We start from the raw sequence: 18,730 nt of genomic DNA on the forward strand, positions 1-18,730 counted from the left end.
ATGCTCCAGCATGACAATGACACCAGCCATACTGCTCGTTCTGTGCATGATTTCCCGCAAGACAGGAACGACAGTGTTCTGTACATTTGGTTATTCCATGTGTAACTCTGTGTTGTTGTTTTTGTCTGCTTTGCTTTTTCTTGGCCAGGCCGCAGTTGTAAATGAGAACTTGTTTTCAACTTGCCTACCTGGTTAGATAAAGGTGAAATAAAAAAATAATAATTCTCAATCCCATTGAGCACATCTGGGACCTGTTGGATCGGAGGGTGAGGGCTAGGGCCATTCCCCCCTGAAATATCCCGGAACTTGCAGATTCCTTGATGGAAGAGTGGGGTAACATCTCACAGCAAGAACCGACAAATCTGGTGTCGTCCATGAGGAGTAGACGCACTGCAGTACTTAATGCAGCTGGTGCCCATACCAGATACTGACTGTTACTTTTGATTTTGACCCCCCCAGGGGTTCAGGGACACATTATTCAATTTCTGTTAGTCACATGTCTGTGGAACTTGCTCAGTTTATGTCTCAGTTGTTGAATCTTGTTATGTTCACAGAAATATTAACACATGTTAAGTTTGCTGAAAATAAATGCAGTTGACAGTGAGAGGACGTTTCTTTTTTTGCTGAGTTTATATCTCAGATACATGCTCACTCTCTCTCAAACACAGACACACAAGGTTAAGCAGTGGGGATTCAACTTCTTTAAAAAGGAGGTGCCAGTACCTTGCTCACAATGGAGTCCCTCGCGGCCCATGGGACACTCACACTTATACCCTCCCTCTGGTTGCACCTGACACTGGGACAATGGGTGGCATCTGTTAGGCTCGCATGGATTGTGGGTGTCGGCGCACGTCGGACCTATATTTCACCATCACCAAATTACAAAAATAACACCCCAAGTTAGAACTCAAACCACAGAATCTGTATTCCATCTTCTCATATAAAAACCAGGGTTATTCATTAGGCACCAAAAAGGGAAATACATGACAAAAAGGGAGGGACTACCTGAACTTGGGGCAGAAGACAAATTACTGCTGTTTTCTGTAACATATGGACAATTAAGTTGTATTCTAAGAAACTTTTCCATTTTCTCTTGCAAACTGTTTTGCTACGGTATGCCCTAATTAATACAACCTAGGCCTTTCAGACCATTTCCCCTTCATTCCACGATTTCCTCAGTAATAGAGGTCCTTTTCTAATAGGATTTAGAAAGATTAAGGAAAGACCCAGGCACCCTGTCTTGCTGTTTTGCAGTCATGCGTATGGAGACGGTTCTTGGCTGTGAGAGAGGTGGCTGAAATGGCTCCCGGATGGCTAAATTGGCTTTGCCGTACGCTAGCCAGGACGCATCCCAATTCAGCTGTCATTATTTAAGTAGCCAGAGCTGCCTGAGGCGAGGAGAATGCTGTAATTAACCCCTTCTCGCTGAGTCCTATTACACTCTTTCTCATCAAATTATCCTGTTACTCACTCTCTCTCGCACACACATACACACTCTTTCTCTCGTCTCTCTCTCTCCCTCCCTCTTACTCCATCTCCCTCTCTCTCTCTCTCTCTCTCTTGTCTCTGACCAACTCTCTCGTTATCTCTCCCAGAACTATCTTCTTGACCCCTTCTTGACCCTAACCAGTCAGGCTTCAAGGCAACTCATTCAACTGAGACCGCTATCCTCTGTATCACAGACGCTCTTCCGCTCTGCTAAAGTGGACTCGCTCTCTTCTGTTTTCATCCTCCCAGATCTATCTGCTGCCTTCAACAGATCCTCCTCGTCACCTTCTCAGGGTTGGGTGTCTCAGGATCTGCAAACACTTGCTCCTGCAGTCACTGCTTTGAAGAGTACAACCTTTCCTCACACAGGTAGTGGTGCAGGTCCTAATCCAGGCACTTGTCATCTCCTGTCTAGACTAATGCAACTCTCTGTTGGCTGGGCTCCCCGCTTGTGCCATCAAACCGCTGCAACTTATCCATAATGCCGCAGCCCGCCTTGTGTTCAACCTTCCTAAGTTCTCCCATGTCACACCTCTCCTCTGCACACTCCACGGGCTTCCAGTCGAAGCTCGCATCATCTTCAAGACCCTGGTGCTTGTCTATGGAGCAGCAAGGGGAACTGCCACATCGTGCATTAGGCTATGCTCAAACCCTACATCCCAACCTGAGCACTGCATTCTGCCACCTCTGGTCTCTTGGCCCTCCCACCCCTATGGGGGGGCAGCTCCCACTCGGCCCAGTCAAAGCTTTTCTCAGTCCTGGACCCTAATGGTGGAACCAGCTTCCCTCTAAAGTCAGGACAGCGGAGTACCTGCCCATCTTACGAAAACATCTGAAACCCTACCTCTTTGAAGAGTATCTTAAATAACACTCACTCTGCCCCTGACACTGCACTTGGACCACTGTAAGAGAGGAGAGAGGGGTAAAGGCCAGGCGATGGGGAGCATTTGGTTATAGTCTTCAATGGGTTCCTTTACTGCACTACACCTAATCCCAGACAAGTCTTAAACAAGACAGAGGCAACGTGCTGTGAGCTTTTCAAATGGCGGTTTAGTCCTCAGACATTGGTTGAAATAGTATTGGCTCGCTTTCAAATACCTTTGAGCAGCTGATTGAGCCGAAGGAGGAGTGCAGTGTGGGGTAATCACGGGTCCAAAAAGTTGGAGCCGTTCCGAAATGGATCTGGGGCTTTCCCACCCAGACCCGTTATGCATAAATAAACAATGAAATCTAGAGACCCGTTTCGAACAGACCCGAAGACAACTAGAACCTTTCCGTACAGACCTGGTCGGGCCCAGATCTGATCCGAGTGGGGGAAGCAGCAAAAAAGTATTTTATAAGTTACTTTATTAACCGGAGCTGATAAAGCGCAAGAGGAAGGGAGATGCCTCTCTAGTGGGCGGGAGAGGGGCCATACTGTGAGCGAGTGACAATGTGAGGAGGGAGATGCCGCTCTAGTAGGCGGGGGAGGGGCCATACTGTGAGCGAGTGACAATGTGAGGAGGGAGATGCCGCTCTAGTAGGCGGGGGAGGGGCCATACTGTGAGCGAGTGACAATGTGAGGAGGGAGATGCCGCTCTAGTAGGCGGGGAGGGGCCATACTGTGAGCGAGTGACAATGTGAGGAGGGAGATGCCGCTCTAGTAGGCGGGGAGGGGCCATACTGTGATCGAGTGACAATGTGAGGAGGAGGGAGATGCCGCTCTAGTAGGCGGGGAGGGGCCATACTGTGAGCGAGTGACAATGTGAGGAGGGAGATGCCGCTCTAGTAGGCGGGGAGGGGCCATACTGTGAGCGAGTGACAATGTGAGGAGGGAGATGCCGCTCTAGTAGGCGGGGGAGGGGCCATACTGTGAGCGAGTGACAATGTGAGGAGGGAGATGCCGCTCTAGTAGGCGGGGGAGGGGCCATACTGTGAGCGAGTGACAATGTGAGGAGGGAGATGCCGCTCTAGTAGGCGGGGAGGGGCCATACTGTCAGCGAGTGACAATGTGAGGAGGGAGGGCGGTGCCGCTCTTGTAGGCGGGGGAGGGGCCATACTGTGAGCGAGTGACAATGTGAGGAGGGAGGCAGGTGCCACTCTAGTAGGTGGGGGAGGGGCCATACCGTGAGCGAGTGACAATGTGAGGAGGGAGGGAGAAGTGAGAGACGGTAAACAACCAAGCCGACTCGCGTCATAGTAGACTAATAGCTGCCTTAGCTAGGCTATTTATCATCAAATATGAGTACATGGTACCCGTCTTGACTGCATCAAACCGGGAGAAGCTAATTAAGATGCTGATGTTAGCTAGCTAGGCTAACTTGAGGTTGCAGTGCATGCGCTTTCTCATCCTAGAGTTACAAATAACAACAACTCCAATTCAGAATATTAAGATGCAGCCTTTCTGTTGGCTCTTGGTCGTTGAAGCCTAACCCTCTATTTTAACTTTTAATTCCATCTTCCATTGGTTAGATAGCTCCTAACTTTTGCCACACCGGGAGAGAGGCTATGACCGTAGCCTATTGCAGCAATGGCTGGCCAACCACAAGCTACACACGCCACGGTCCACACAAATTGAAAAGCAAGAGCGGCAACATAAATAAGAAGATATTTCTCTCTCTCTCTCTCTCTCTCTCTCTGGGTATTCGGGTACAGGTGGATCCATGAAGACCTCTACTGTGGGGACTATGTAATATTCAGCTTAATTATTCAAATAAGCAAAAACAAATACTATTTGTGAAGTCAAATATACAGTGCCAAGAACTGAGGTCTGAGTCATGTTCATTAGGGCATGCAACAACAACAAAAAACATTTTGAAACGTGTTGCAATGGCGTTTCTCAATGGACAAGTCCAGGTAGTCCCTTGATGTTGCGATCCACTTTCAGACGTTTGGTGCCTAATGACCAGGACTCTGTTGTGAGAAAGAAAAAGTGTTTGGCTGACCGGAGTAGCTGTTGATGCACTTGCAGTGGAACATCTCAGCCTCCTTGACCTGGCAGGAGGCGCTGTTCTTACAGGGGTTCGGCTGGCACGGGTTGTTGCCGCACTCGCCTACGCCGGTGCCGTAGAGCACGTTGCCACCCTTCTCCTGCAGGTTGTACACCAGGTTGTTGACGTCCAGCGTGCGAACACAGCCAACGAGACCTGTACCAGTGGAGGTCCTCTCCTTCACACTAAGAGAGAAGGGGATGGAGAGAGCGGGAGTGAGCATCAGCCATTCAATAGTTATTCAAATCAACTTAGTGAAAAATAGGAAAAATAAACACAGGTGCTGGACAGAAAAAACAAACAAATAATATGAAAAAAGCAATACCTGCAGCTCTGCTAATGCTCACTGTGTACGCGTCTCAATAAACCAATATGGTACCGGAGAGTTCCGTACTGTACAGGTTTTATATAACTCAACAACTCATTTCTCCATCAATCTCCTTTTCTCTCTCTCTATATATATACTAATACATTACTAATTATATATTGCTAACATACAACCATACTAATGCCATCTTCATATTAGGCCTTACTCTGTCATCATGTCTTCGGGCACCCCTCCAATGAAGAGGTGTGTGTCCAGGTTGAGGCCGTCGGTTCCGGGGGCTGGCGCCCTCGATGTGGAGCTCGTCATCCACGCTCAGCACGGCGTTGCGTCGGTTCCTCGTCACCACCAGCTGGTACCAGCGACCCAGCTTCACCTGGACTTTACTGACCAGTGTGCCTGTGCCCGAGCCGGTGTTGAACCTAGGGATGGGTAGCAAACCATAATCTTTATATAATATGTTCAATGGAGTATCTGCATTGAAAGATGATTTTTAATTCAGGAATAGGTTTAAATCTGGATACAGGAAACTGTCCCATACTGCATATGTTTTTCAGTATATACATTTTTTTTAAAGGAAGCAGATTAGAGGTTCATAGGTGCACCAGCTACACCTGATTAACTGCCCTACATGTACCTAAGGAAAACTTGGTTGAGAATTGATGGTATTATATTTCCCATAATCAGTTGCCCTCAACTCTAATGTTTTCTAATGGGATTTTTATAGAGCTATTGTTGGAATGGAGGTCCATAATCATTTCTACACAGTTTCAATTTGATCTGAGTCATTTTAAAGTATATTGAGTTATATATATATAAAGTACCAGGCAAACGTTTTAGAACACACTTACTCATTCCTGGGGTTTTCTTTATTTTTAACATTGTAGAATAATAGTGAAGACATCAATACTATGAAATAACACATATGGAATCATGTAGTAACCAAACAAAACAAAATATATTTGAGATTTGAGATACTTGAAAGTAGCTACCCTTTGCCTTGATGACAGCTTTGCACACTCTTGGTATTCTCTCAACCAGCTTCATGAGGTAGTCACCTGGAATGCATTTCAATGAACAGGTGTGGCTTTGTTAAAAGTTAAGTTGTGGAATTTCTTTCCTTCTTAATGTGTTTGAGCCAATCAGTTGTTTTGTGACAAAGTAGGGGTTGTATACAGAAGTGCAATCGCAAAAAACATCAAGTGCTATGATGAAACTGGCTCTCATGAGGACCGCCACAGGAAAGAAAGTCCCAGAGTTACCTTTGCTGCAGAGGACAAGTTGATTAAACTCAGAATGCAGCCCAAATAAATGCTTCACAGAGTTCAAGTAACAGACACAGCTCAACATCAACTGTTCAGAGGAGACTGTGTGAATCAGGCCATGGTCGAATGGCTGCAAAGAAACCACTTGCAAAGGACACCAATAAGAAGGAGAGACTTGCTTGGAACAAGAAACACGAGCAATGGACATTAGACCGGTGGGAATCTGTCCTTTGGTCTGATGAGTCCAATTTTTGAGATTTTGGGTTCCAACCGCCATGTCTTTGTGAGACGCAGATTAAGTGAATGGATGATCTCCACATGTGTGGTTCCCACCGCGAAGCATGGAGGAGGTGTGATGGTGTTGGCGTGCATTGCTGGTGACACTATCAGTGATTTATTTAGAATTCAAGGCACACTTAACCAGCATGGCTACCACAGCCTTCTCCAGTGATATGCCATCCCATCTGGTTTGCACTTAGTGGGAATATCATTTGTTATTCAACAGGACAATGACCCAACACACCTCCAGGCTGTATAAGGGCGTTTTGACCAAGAAGGAGAGTGATGGAGTGCTGCATCAGATGACCTGGCCTCCACAATCACCCGACCTCAACCCAATTGAGATGGTTTGGGATGAGTTGGACCACAGAGTGAAGGAAAAGCAGCCAAAAAGTGCTTGCATATGTGGGAACTCCTTCAAGACTGTTAAAAAAACATTCCAGGTTAAGCTGGTTGAGAGAATGCCAATGATTGTGCAAAGCTGTCATCAAGGCAAAGGGTGGCTACTTTGAAGAATCTAAAATCTAAAATAGATTTAGATTTGTTTAACACTTTTTTTGTTCACTACATGATTCCATATGTGTTATTTCATAGTTTTTATGTCTTCACTATTATTATACAATGTATAAAATAGTATAAAATTAAGAAAATCCCTTGAATGAGTAGGTGGGTCGAAACTGGATGGTACAGCCCTTCAAATTAGTGGATTCGGCTATTTCAGTCACACCCGTTGCTGACATCTGTATAAAATAGAGAACACAGCCATGCAATCTCCATAAACAAACTTTGGCAGTAGAATGGCCTGAAGAGCTCAGTGACTTTCAATGTGGCAGTCAGTTCATCAAATTTCTGCCCTGCTGGAGCTGCCCCGGTCAACTGTAAGCGCTGTCATTGTGGAGTGGAAACGTCTAGGAGCAATAAGCAGCCGCTAAGTGGTAAGCCACAAAAGCTTACAGAACAGGACCCCTGAGTGCTGAAGCACGTAACGCGTAAAAATGGTCTGTCCTCAGTTGCAACACTCATTACCGAGTTCCAAACTGCCTCTGGAAGCAACGTAAGCACAATAACTGTTAGTCGGGAGCTTCATGAAATGGGTTTCCATGGCCGAGCACCCCCACACAAGCCTGAGATCACCATGTGCAATGCCAAGAGCCCTGACCTCAAACCTATCGAACACCTTTGGGAATGCCAACTGCGAGCCAGACCAAATTGCCAAACATCAGTGCCTGACCTCATTAATGATCTTGTCCTTGCAGCAATGTTCCAACATCTAGTGGAAAGACTTCCATGAAGAGTGGAGGCTGTTACAGCAGCAAAGGGGGTAATCCAAACTCCATATTAATGCCCATGATTTTGGAATGAGATGTTCGACAAGCAAGTCTCCACATACTTTTGGTCATGTAGTGTATATGTCATTTTTTTACTCAAACCACCCGCAGACCGGATTGGACACCTCCACGGGCCGGATCCGGGCCGTATGTTTTTATACCCTGATCTACAGCTTGCTCTCAATGCCCTTTGACACAACTGAACCTCTTCCTGTTTTGTCCCTTCCTGTTCTATCTCACCTCCACCCGTCCACTCACTTGAGCTCCACCTTGCCATTGACCAGGGTGAGAGACAGGAAGTCCTTCTTGCCATCCTGGCCGTTGAAGAGCAGGATGCCCGTCATCTCGGCCACCCTGAACTCCATGGCGATGCGGACCGTGTGATAGGCCCTCATGGTGTCGAAGGCCAGATAGGACTTACCCCCGAATGACGGGATGAAGTATGTGATCACTGGGAAGAAGAGAGGGGTATTTATTTTCGGTAATACCAATTATCCCACCGATGACATGCTTTAAAAAATTGATTTGAGCTAATAAAATTCATAAAATAAAAAGGAAAGTTTTACATCTTCCTAAGTCTTAGGTGGTTTTAACCTTCCAGACTAGGAATGGTATCAACTCGCTACCCAAGTCTTTTACTTGCGACATATAGTTAAACGCATTAAAGAGAAACAATGGGTATATATTGAAGATGCTCCTGCTCACCCCCAGCATAGTTTTACATGTCTATTTTCAAAGGATAAAGCTAAGAACATTAACTTCATAGTAAAGAACACTATAACAATATGGAAGAAAATGAAACGTATTCTACAAGAACCAATATCCCTCTCTAAAAACACAACCTTATGGTACAATCCTTTTCAGAATTCACAGATAAATTGGTCCACATGGAACACTAAAGGCATAGAAACCGTAAATGACTTGGTAACAGGAAATACATGTATTTCCATAACATAATTAAAAGGTACCAATAAACATAGTTTCAAATACATGCAACTTAAAAGTTATATATCAAAAACTTTTGAGTTAAAATATTTTGTACATCAGAGCAACCTTGAGGGAATCGTATTTGAGTCAGAAAAGGATGTTCATATGATAGATAAGATATACATAACCATAACGACGTCGTAATCCATGCTTTCTGGGAATTCTATAAAGTCCGGAGTTTGTGGGCGAAACTACAAAGTGAAGTATTGCAAAGTCAGAAGTATTGCAATGTAAACTTACTTCTAATCGTCTGTCTGTATATTTCAAGATATAGCATATGGGGGTGTAGTGAGATACCCAATGGGTTGGACGATTCTCTTCTCATCACTCATCTTGAAAAAAATGTATACTAAAAACTACTAAAAACTTGGAAGTCAATCAATCCGCCATCATTGACACAATGGAAAAGTCTAATGACTTATTATTGAAGTAGCATCGGCGACAAGAAAAATAAATTGGTATAATTTAAGGCGAAGTGGCAAACAATAATGCAGGCACTGGGGATGGGGGTGTGAGCATGCAGGTCTGGGCAGAGGAGATGTAGTCATTGTTTGTGTGTGTCTGTAAGTTGTTGTTCGTACAGTTGGAGACAAGAGTCTAGTTAAGGTAATATAGCCTAGCCTAGCTAGGTAGGTCATACAGTAAGCTCAACAGACAGATGTGTGGAAAGAGAGAACCTGTGACTTACAGAATATGTGCTGGTGTATATCGTCAGGTAGAAAAGGACAGCTTGATGATGCGTTTTCGATTTTATACTTGGAGTTTTGACACGAATGCACACATGAACGCACACACACACAAAACTAAGGTTACGTATGGAACCATGGTTATGTGAGCTATATGGATCACTCCAATATATTGGTATCACTCCGGGGCGGAGGGATACATCAGAGGTGAGGATTTACAGATATACTCCTGTATCACGGCTGGGGTCCGCCCCTATATATAGACCCCATGATCACGACACACGTTCTCTAGCACTGTAGAGGATTGGAGTGATCCATATAATTTACATATGTAACCTTCATTATGTTTCACTATATTGGATCACTCCAGAGGGACCTGGCCAGGCAGCGCGGGACCGAGACGCAGGGGCCGTCGATGTGGAAGGGAGGTCCTGGCACAGTCCCCGGAAGGGGAGGCAATTCCACAGATATCAGCGAGGGCACTCTTCTCAGTAGTGCCCAGGACGCAGCCGCACCTCGTGTTGAATGTGCCACCACAGAGCCCAGCACTGGACTTCCAGCCAGGAGGTATGCTGCCGTAATCGTTTCCACAGATATCAGCGAGGGGCACTCTTCTCAGTAGTGCCCAGGACGCAGCCGCACCTCGTGTTGAATGTGCCACCACAGATCCCAGCACTGGACTTCCAGCCAGGAGGTATGCTGTCGTAATCGTTTCCACAGATATCAGCGAGGGGCACTCTTCTCAGTAGTGCCCAGGACGCAGCCGCACCTCGTGTTGAATGTGCCACCACAGATCCCAGCACTGGACTTCCAGCCAGGAGGTATGCTGTTGTAATCGTGTCCACAGATATCAGCGAGGGCACTCTTCTCAGTAGTGCCCAGGACGCAGCCGCACCTCGTGTTGAATGTGCCACCACAGATCCCAGCACTGGACTTCCAGCCAGGAGGTATGCTGTTGTAATCGTGTCCACAGATATCAGCGAGGGGCACTCTTCTCAGTAGTGCCCAGGACGCAGCCGCACCTCGTGTTGAATGTGCCACCACAGATCCCAGCACTGGACTTCCAGCCAGGAGGTATGCTGCCGTAATCGTTTCCACAGATATCAGCGAGGGGCACTCTTCTCAGTAGTGCCCAGGACGCAGCCGCACCTCGTGTTGAATGTGCCACCACAGATCCCAGCACTGGACTTCCAGCCAGGAGGTATGCTGTTGTAATCGTGTCCACAGATATCAGCGAGGGGCACTCTTCTCAGTAGTGCCCAGGACGCAGCTGCACCTCGTGTTGAATGTGCCACCACAGATCCCAGCACTGGACTTCCAGCCAGGAGGTATGCTGCCGTAATCGTTTCCACAGATATCAGCGAGGGGCACTCTTCTCAGTAGTGCCCAGGACGCAGCCGCACCTCGTGTTGAATGTGCCACCACAGATCCCAGCACTGGACTTCCAGCCAGGAGGTATGCTGTTGTAATCGTGTCCACAGATATCAGCGAGGGGCACTCTTCTCAGTAGTGCCCAGGACGCAGCCGCACCTCGTGTTGAATGTGCCACCACATATCCCAGCACTGGACTTCCAGCCAGGAGGTATGCTGTCGTAATCGTGTGAGAGAACCTCTGCTTTGATAGCCCAGCCCCCAGGACTCTCTCATCATAGCAGACAAAGAGCTGGTGTGTTGTTCCGCCTGTCCGTGTCAGTTCCACATAGGCAGCCAATGCCGGAGGGTACAGGGCACAGCATGCCGGAGTGAGACGCAGACTTCCCTGCCACTGCTGGGGTGGTCGTAAGCAGAACCTTGGGGAGGAATGAGGGGTTGGGAAGGAGAGATTACACTCCTCCCCCGGGGTCCATCCGGTAGCACTCAGAACTTAAAAGAACATGGAGCTCACCCACCCCCTTAATGGAAGTAATTGCTAACAAGAAAGCCACCTTCATAGAGAGGTGTTTCAGGGAGGCAGACTCCAACGGTTCGAAAGGCGGCTATGCCAAAGCTGCCAAGACCACATCCAGATCCCAGCTCGTCATTGAGCAGGTCCTAGCTGGATGCAGGCAACGAACCCCCTTCATAAACCTGGAGAACAAAGGATAGTGCCCCACCGGCCTGTCCATCCACCCCACAAGGCAGGAAGATATAATGGCCAAATACCCTCTCAGTGTAGAGGCTGCCAAGCCCTCATCCAAGTGAGACTCTACCTCAAACCATTTTGGACGTCTGCCGAGAAAATTAAAGAGAATGTGTGTCTATATATAGGTGCAGTCCCCAGCCGTGACACAAGTGTACACAGGAGTAAATCTGCAAATCCTCACCTCGGATGTATCCCTCCACCGCGTACACACTTGTTTCTCTCACTCTGCAATTACGTTATCATCTTTGTTCTCCAAACTCAACAAACTCCTGAGCCATCTGTTTCTCTGTCCGCCTTTCTTTGTCTTGGGAGAATGTCGGCTGATGAAATCATCTTGTCTAATGATTTGATTGATTGAGGGAGGCTATGGGGCTGTCACTCACACACACTCTGACTCGAACACACATTTCCACCAGTTAATCCCGATCAAAGCAATTAGTGTAAATTATTTTAAGATGCAGCTGCGTGAGGTACTTTCTTATCAGAGACCACCGAGTGGGAGAAACTAAGGGGAAAAAAGCTCTTGAGATTGCTCTGACAGCACTCAACAGTTGATTTTGACGCTCGGCACAGCAGACACTGATTTGATATCAGTTTACTTTAGTGTTGACTAGTAGAGTCTGATAAACTTGTTGGTTATTTGCCTAGTGGTGTAGCAACGTTGATAGAGGTTGGATATCTATTGAGTCAAATAGACTGGAAGGTAAGCTGTATGGGTATGTGCATTGTCTTTGATGCAAGGTAGGGTTCAGTTCAGCACTCTCATTTCAGGACATCAATACTAAAATAGAAACCTACTGTTCTCTTCTAGGATTGTGATCAATTCCATCTCCCTTTTAAAGTTCAGAGATGTAACCTAAGGTTTGTGTTTGTTTGTGTGTGTCGGTCAAGGAGGAGGGCGAGGGGGCACCACTCACATTTCTCGCAGACAGTGCCCCCTCTCCCGGCGGGGCAGATGCAGGTGAAATCGGCGCCGTCGTCCTCGCAGGTGCCGCCGTGGCGGCAGGGGTGGGAGTCACAGGGCTGCTGGGCCTTGGTGTAGTGGGGCACAGGGCTGGTCCTGTGGAGGGGGGTGATAGTAGTGGTGGGAGTGGGGGCCATGGTAGAAGGGGCGGCTGTGGTCCGGCGGCTGGTATAGGGCCGGCGTGTGGTGCCCAGGGGACGGCGTGTGATGAAAGGGGAGTTGGGGGGCGGCAGGGTGGTGCTGGTGGCAGTGCTGGCAGTGGGGGTGGTGGCGGTAGCTGTGGTACTGGTGGTGAAGTAGGGGAGGGAGAACAGGCCTGGTAGACAGATGAAGAGAGGGAGTTTCAGAGAAAGAGAGCAAATGTCAAGGAGCATGTCAGTCTTGGACTTTGATACAAGAACCAAAAAATGTTTACTCATTCTTGCATCGTCCTTCCTAAGAACATTTCATGTCCTCTCATGCTTCATGTTTGTAATTACATGTAAACAACGCAAGCCAATCCCCTGGGCGTGTCCTACCATAGTTGTTGAAGCGAATATTCTCCTCCTCTGGCTTCTTCACCACAATGGCTGTCTCCTTGGCTGCCTTCAGCTGCTTGAGCAGGGCTCCTTCAATGTCCTGCACCGTGAACCTGGTCTCTGTGGGACAACATGGAAGACAAAGACGCTCACAACAACCCAGAGGACACCACTCCACTAGGATAGCTGTACTTCTACGTATTTTATCTATCCCAGAGCTAGCACACCTGATTCAACTTGTCAACTAATTATAAAGCCATTGACTAGTTACAGTAAATTAGTTCCAGGGCTACCACATAACTGTGAAACATTTGGTGCCAGAGGAGAGGTTTGAGAGACACTGAAATAGAAGACAGAGAAGCAATGTCCTGAAACGACAGGACATTAGGAAAGTCATTCCCCTCCCTCCATCCCATTGCAGTAAATATTTACGAGAGCGATCGAGGCCGCTTGCGACAAGACAACGACACACCACGACACACGACCATCCAACAAAGTTTCACTAAGGTTCATACGAACCTTTCTCATAACATTTTCCTCAGATGGCCATTTGAAATGGCCGACGCAGAGTTCCTTTATGGCAACGTCTATTGTGCGGATGTAAAAGACACTGAGCGGATCCAGTAAAAAGAGAAGAGGCGTGGAGAAGGGCAAGGTTTTTGGAGGTTTAATCCAATAGGGGTGAGGCACTAAAGCCTTGTTCACATTGGAAGTTCAAATCAAATTTTTTGGAATATCCGATTCTAATATGTTATTTTTCCTTCAGTCTGAACGGCTAAAAAGCACAATCTGATATTTCAAGGCACATTTCAAACCACCTTCGTAGATAGTTCGAAGTCGGATCCAAATCTGATTCCTGTCCATGCGACTTGTATCTGAATGATAAAATCTGATTTACTTGCCCTCAAGTGTTTTTTATACTTATTTGGCATATTTTGTTGCTTGCTAGCTACTCTGTTGACATTTAGGTAAGAACATGTGGTTGCTAACTCGTTACCTAGTTACACTAGCTAGCTACACTACATGTACAAAAGTATATTGACATGCTCGTCAAACATCTCATTCCAAAATCAAGGGCATTAATATGAAGGTGGTCATCCCCCTTTGCTGCTATAACAACCTCCAGTCTTCTGGGAAGGCTTTCCACTAGAACATTGCTGCAGGGACTTGCTTCCATTCGGCCACAAGAGCATTAGTGTGGTCGGGCACTGATTTTGGGCGATTAGGCCTGGCTCACACTCTGCGTTCCAATTAATCTCAAAGGTGGTCGATGGGGTTGAGGTCAGGGCTCTGTGCAGGAGAGTCAAGTTCTTCCACACCGATCTCGACAAACCATTTCTGTATGGACCTCGCTTTGTGCACGGGGGCATTGTCATGCTGAAACAGGAAAGGACCTTTCCCAAACTGTTGCCACAAAGTTGGAAGCACAGAATCGTCTAGAATGTCATTGTATGCTGTAGTGCTAAGATTTCTCTTCACTGGAACTAAGGGGTCTAGCCCAAACCATGAATAACAGCCCCAGACCACTATTCCTCCTTCACCAAACTTTACAGTTGGCACTATGCATTGGGGCAGGTAGTGTTCTCCTGGTATCCGCCAAACCCAGATTCGTCCGTCGGACTGCCAGATGGTGTAGATTAATCACTCCAGAGAACGAGTTTCCACTGCTCCAGAGTCCAATGGCGGCAAACTTTACACAACTCCAGGCGACGCTTGGCATTGAGCATGGTGATCTTAGGCTGCTTGGCCAAGGAAACCCATTTCAAGAATTTCCCGACAAACAGTTATTGTGCTGACGTTGCTACTAGAGGCAGTTTGGAACTCCGTAGTGAGTGTTGCAACTGAGGACATAGGATTTTTACGTGCTACACGCTTCAGCACTTGGTCCGGTTCTGTGAGCTTGTGTGATCTACCACTTCGCGGCTGAGCAGTTGTTGCTCCTAGACATTTCCATTTCACAATAACAACACTTACAGTTGACCGGGGCAGCTCTGGTTGGCATCCTATGACGGTGCCATGTTGAAAGTCACTGAGCTCTTCAGTAAGGCCATTCTACTGCTAATGTTTGTCTACGGAGATTGCATGGCTGTGTGCTCGATTTTATACACCGTTTGCAACGGGTGTGGCTGAAATAGCAGAATCCACGCATTTTGGCCATGTAGGGTAGTTGACTACTGTGCCTAGCCAAAAAGCAAAGGTGACAACAATTGGTTGTTAAATAACTTCTGAGTGATCGGAAGCACAAGCACAACCACTAATTAGCCTACACTACTGTGCACACACCCGTCGTTACTATGACAACTAGCGTAGCCATGTCAGCAAATGACTGTTGTCTGAACACACACACACATCCGAATTGATCACTTGTAACTTGTTGTTTGGACAATCAGTATTCCAAAACAGAACTGATTTGAGCATTAAGGCCTGCAGTGTGAACAATGCTTAACAGCACTCTGGGGCTGAAATGAACCCAGTTCTGAAAGACAACGCCACCAAGCTCACTGAGAGGATTTGTTTTGTTAGTTTTTCCCTGTTGGCTCTTACAAATAACAAATACAGCCCACGTCTGAAAAAGAGAATAACAATGAAAATAGCATAGACACGGTCTAGTGTGTTTTGTAAAATGGAATGACTTCCTGAACAATAATGCCAGTGCAGTGATACACTGCCGTAGCCTTTTGCTTACATTGGCATTTAGAAACTTGTTTATATGTTTAATGAATGTGCTACACTAGACATAACTGTCACAGTCATACTCTGGACCTAGTTTTGTCCCATGGAATAAATGTTGTGGATCTTTATGTTTTTCCTCAAAATCCTGGACTATCGGACCACCATTTTATTACGTTTGCAATTGCAACAAATAATCTGCTCAGACCCCAACCAAGGAGCATCAAAAGTCATGCTATAAATTCACAGACAACACAAAGATGCCTTGATGCCCTTTCAGACTCCCTCTGCCTACCCAGTGACGTCAAAGGACAAAAATCAGTTAACCATCTAACAGAGGAACTCAATTTAACCTTGCGCAATACCCTAGATGCAGTTGCACCCCTAAAAACATTTATCTTAAGAAACTAGCTCCCTGGTATACAGAAAATACCGAGCTCTGAAGCAAGCTTACAGAAAATTGTAACGGAAATGGCGCCACACCAAAATGGAAGTCTTCCGACTAGCTTGGAAAGACAGTACCGAAGAGCCCTCACTGCTGCTCAATCATCCTATTTTTCCAACTTAATTGAGGAAAATAAGAACAACCCAAAATGTATTTTTGATACTGTCGCAAAGCTATCTAAAAAGCAGCATTCCCCAAGTGAAGATGGCTTTCACTTCATTAGTAATAAATTAATGAACTTCTTTGAGGAAAAGATCATGATTATTAGAAAGCAAATGACGGACTCCTCTTTAAATCTGCGTATTCCTTCAAAGCTTAGTTGTCCTGAGTCTGCACAACTCTGCCAGAGAGAGAGAGAGACACTCAAGTGTTTTAGTACTATATCGCTCTGACAAATCAATTGTAAATTCTGGTGTTTCTCAAGGTTCCGTTTTAGGACCACTATTGTTTTCACTATATATTTTACCTCTTGGGGATATCATTCGAAAACATAATGTTAACTTTCACTGCTATGCGGACGACACACAGCTGTACATTTCAATGAAACATGCTGAAGCCCCAAAATTACCCTTGCTAGAAGCCTGTGTTTCAGACATAAGGAAGTGGATGGCTACAAACGTTCTACTTTTAAACTCAAACAGAGATGCTTGTTCTAGGTCCCAAGAAACAAAGAGATTTTCTGTTGAATCTGACAATTAATCTTAATGGTTGTACAGTTGTCTCAAATAAAACGTGAAGGACCTCGGCGTTACTCTGGACCCTGATCACTCTTTTGATGAACATATCAAGACTGTTTCAAGGACAGCTTTTTTTCCATCTACGTAACATTGCAAAAATCAGAAACTTTTTGTCCAAAAATGATGCAGAAAAATTAATCCATGCTTTTGTTACTTCTAGGTTAGACTACTGCAATGCTCTACTTTCCGGCTACCCGGATAAAGCACGAAATAAACTTCAGTTAGTACTAAATACGGCTACTAGAATCCTGACCAGAACCAAAATATTTGATCATATTACTCCAGTGCTAGCCTCCCTACACTGGCTTCCTGTCAAGGCAAGGGCTGATTTAAAGGTTTTACTGCTAACCTACAAAGCATTGCATGGGCTTGCCCCTACCTATCTTTCCGATTTGGTCCTGCCGTACATACCTACACGTACGCTACGGCCACAAGACGCAGGCCTCCTAATTGTCCCTAGAATTTCTAAGCAAACAGCTGGAGGCAGGGCTATCTCCTATAGAGCTCCATTTTTATGTAATGGTCTGCCTACCCATGTGAGAGACACAAACTCGGTCTCGACCTTTAAGTCTTTACTGAAGACTCATCTCTTCAGTGGGTCATATGATTGAGTGTAGTCTGGCCCAGGAGTGTGAAGGTGAACGGAGAGGCTCTGGAGCAACAAACCTCCCTTGCTGTCTCTGCCTGGCCGGTTCCCCTCTTTCCACTGGGACACTGCCTCTAACCCTATTACAGGGGCTGAGTCACTGGCTTACTGGTGCTCTTTCATGCCGTCCCTAGAAGGGGTGCTTCACTTGAGTGGGTTGAGTCACTGATGTGATCTTCCTGTCTGGGTTGGCGCCCCCCTTGGGTTGTGCCGTGGCGGAGATCTTTGTGGGCTATACTCTGCCTTTGTCTTCGTCTCAGGATGATAAGTTGGTGGTGTGAGGGCTGTGCTTTGGCAAAGTGGGTGGGGTTACATCCTTCCTGTCTGGTCCTGTCCGGGGGCCACAGTATCTTCTGACCCCTCCTGTCTCAGCCTCCAGCATCTATGCTGCAGTAGTTTATGTGTCGGGGGGCTATGGTCAGTTTGTTATATCTGGAGTACTTCTCCTGTCTTATCCGGTATCCTATGTGAATTTAAGTATGCTCTCTCTAATTCTCTCTTTCTCTCTCTCGGAGGACCTGAGCTCTAGGACCATGCCTCAAGACTACCTGGCATGATGACTCCTTGCTGTCTCCAGTCCACCTGGCCGTGCTGCTGCTCCAGCTTCAACTGTTCTGCCTGCGGCTATGGAATCCAGACCTGTTCAGCGGGCGTACTACCTGTCCCAGACCTATTATTTGACCATGCTGGCAATTTATGAACATTTAAACATCTTGGCCATGTTCTGTTATACTCTCCACCCCTCATAGCCTGGTTCCTCTCTAGGTTTCTTCCTAGGTTTTGGCCATTCTAGGGTGTTTTTCCTAGCCAACGTGCTTCAACACCTGCATTGCTTGCTGTTTAGGTTTTTAGGCTGGGTTTCTGTACAGCACTTTGAGATATCAGCTGATGTACGAAGGGCTATATAAATACATTTGATTTGATTTGATGATAACAGTACATTTGCCATACTATACCATACAGTAAGGGCTGGTTTCTTGGACTAAGAAGCACTTTCAAAGGACAATCTCCATTGAACATGCCTTTTAATCTGTGTCCGGGAAACTGGCCCAGAGTGTGTTCATCATGACTTTTGATCAAATAGTTTTTACCTGGGTTGAAGTGGGCCTCGATGAAGGCCAGGATGGAGTTGCTGGGCGCCAGGCTGCGGACTCGGACACTCATGAAGTCCTTCTGCACCTCTGATTTACGGAACAACTCGTTCAGCTGAGCCAGGGAGGAGAAACACATTCACTAGTACATACCATAGACAAATATTTTGCAGTTTAGGTTGTCCCTCCCTGTTTCAGTCTGTTTTGTTC

The 18,730-nt window shown here is 46.4% G+C and overlaps 1 protein-coding gene across 1 annotated transcript in view; it reads right to left on the bottom strand.

Moving 5' to 3' along the window:
• LOC135527407 (agrin-like) overlaps window positions 1-18,730 on the bottom strand; it is a 567,339-nt gene that overhangs the window by 54,865 nt on the left and 493,744 nt on the right. Inside the window, 8 exon segments of the mRNA XM_064955939.1 lie at window positions 724-858; window positions 4,413-4,642; window positions 4,991-5,062; window positions 5,064-5,204; window positions 7,913-8,105; window positions 12,367-12,729; window positions 12,932-13,051; window positions 18,521-18,635. Of these exon segments, the coding sequence (XP_064812011.1) occupies window positions 724-858; window positions 4,413-4,642; window positions 4,991-5,062; window positions 5,064-5,204; window positions 7,913-8,105; window positions 12,367-12,729; window positions 12,932-13,051; window positions 18,521-18,635 (1,369 nt within the window).

This window comes from Oncorhynchus masou, chromosome 33, assembly GCF_036934945.1.
Source record: "Oncorhynchus masou masou isolate Uvic2021 chromosome 33, UVic_Omas_1.1, whole genome shotgun sequence".
Taxonomy (NCBI): Eukaryota; Metazoa; Chordata; class Actinopteri; order Salmoniformes; family Salmonidae; genus Oncorhynchus; species Oncorhynchus masou.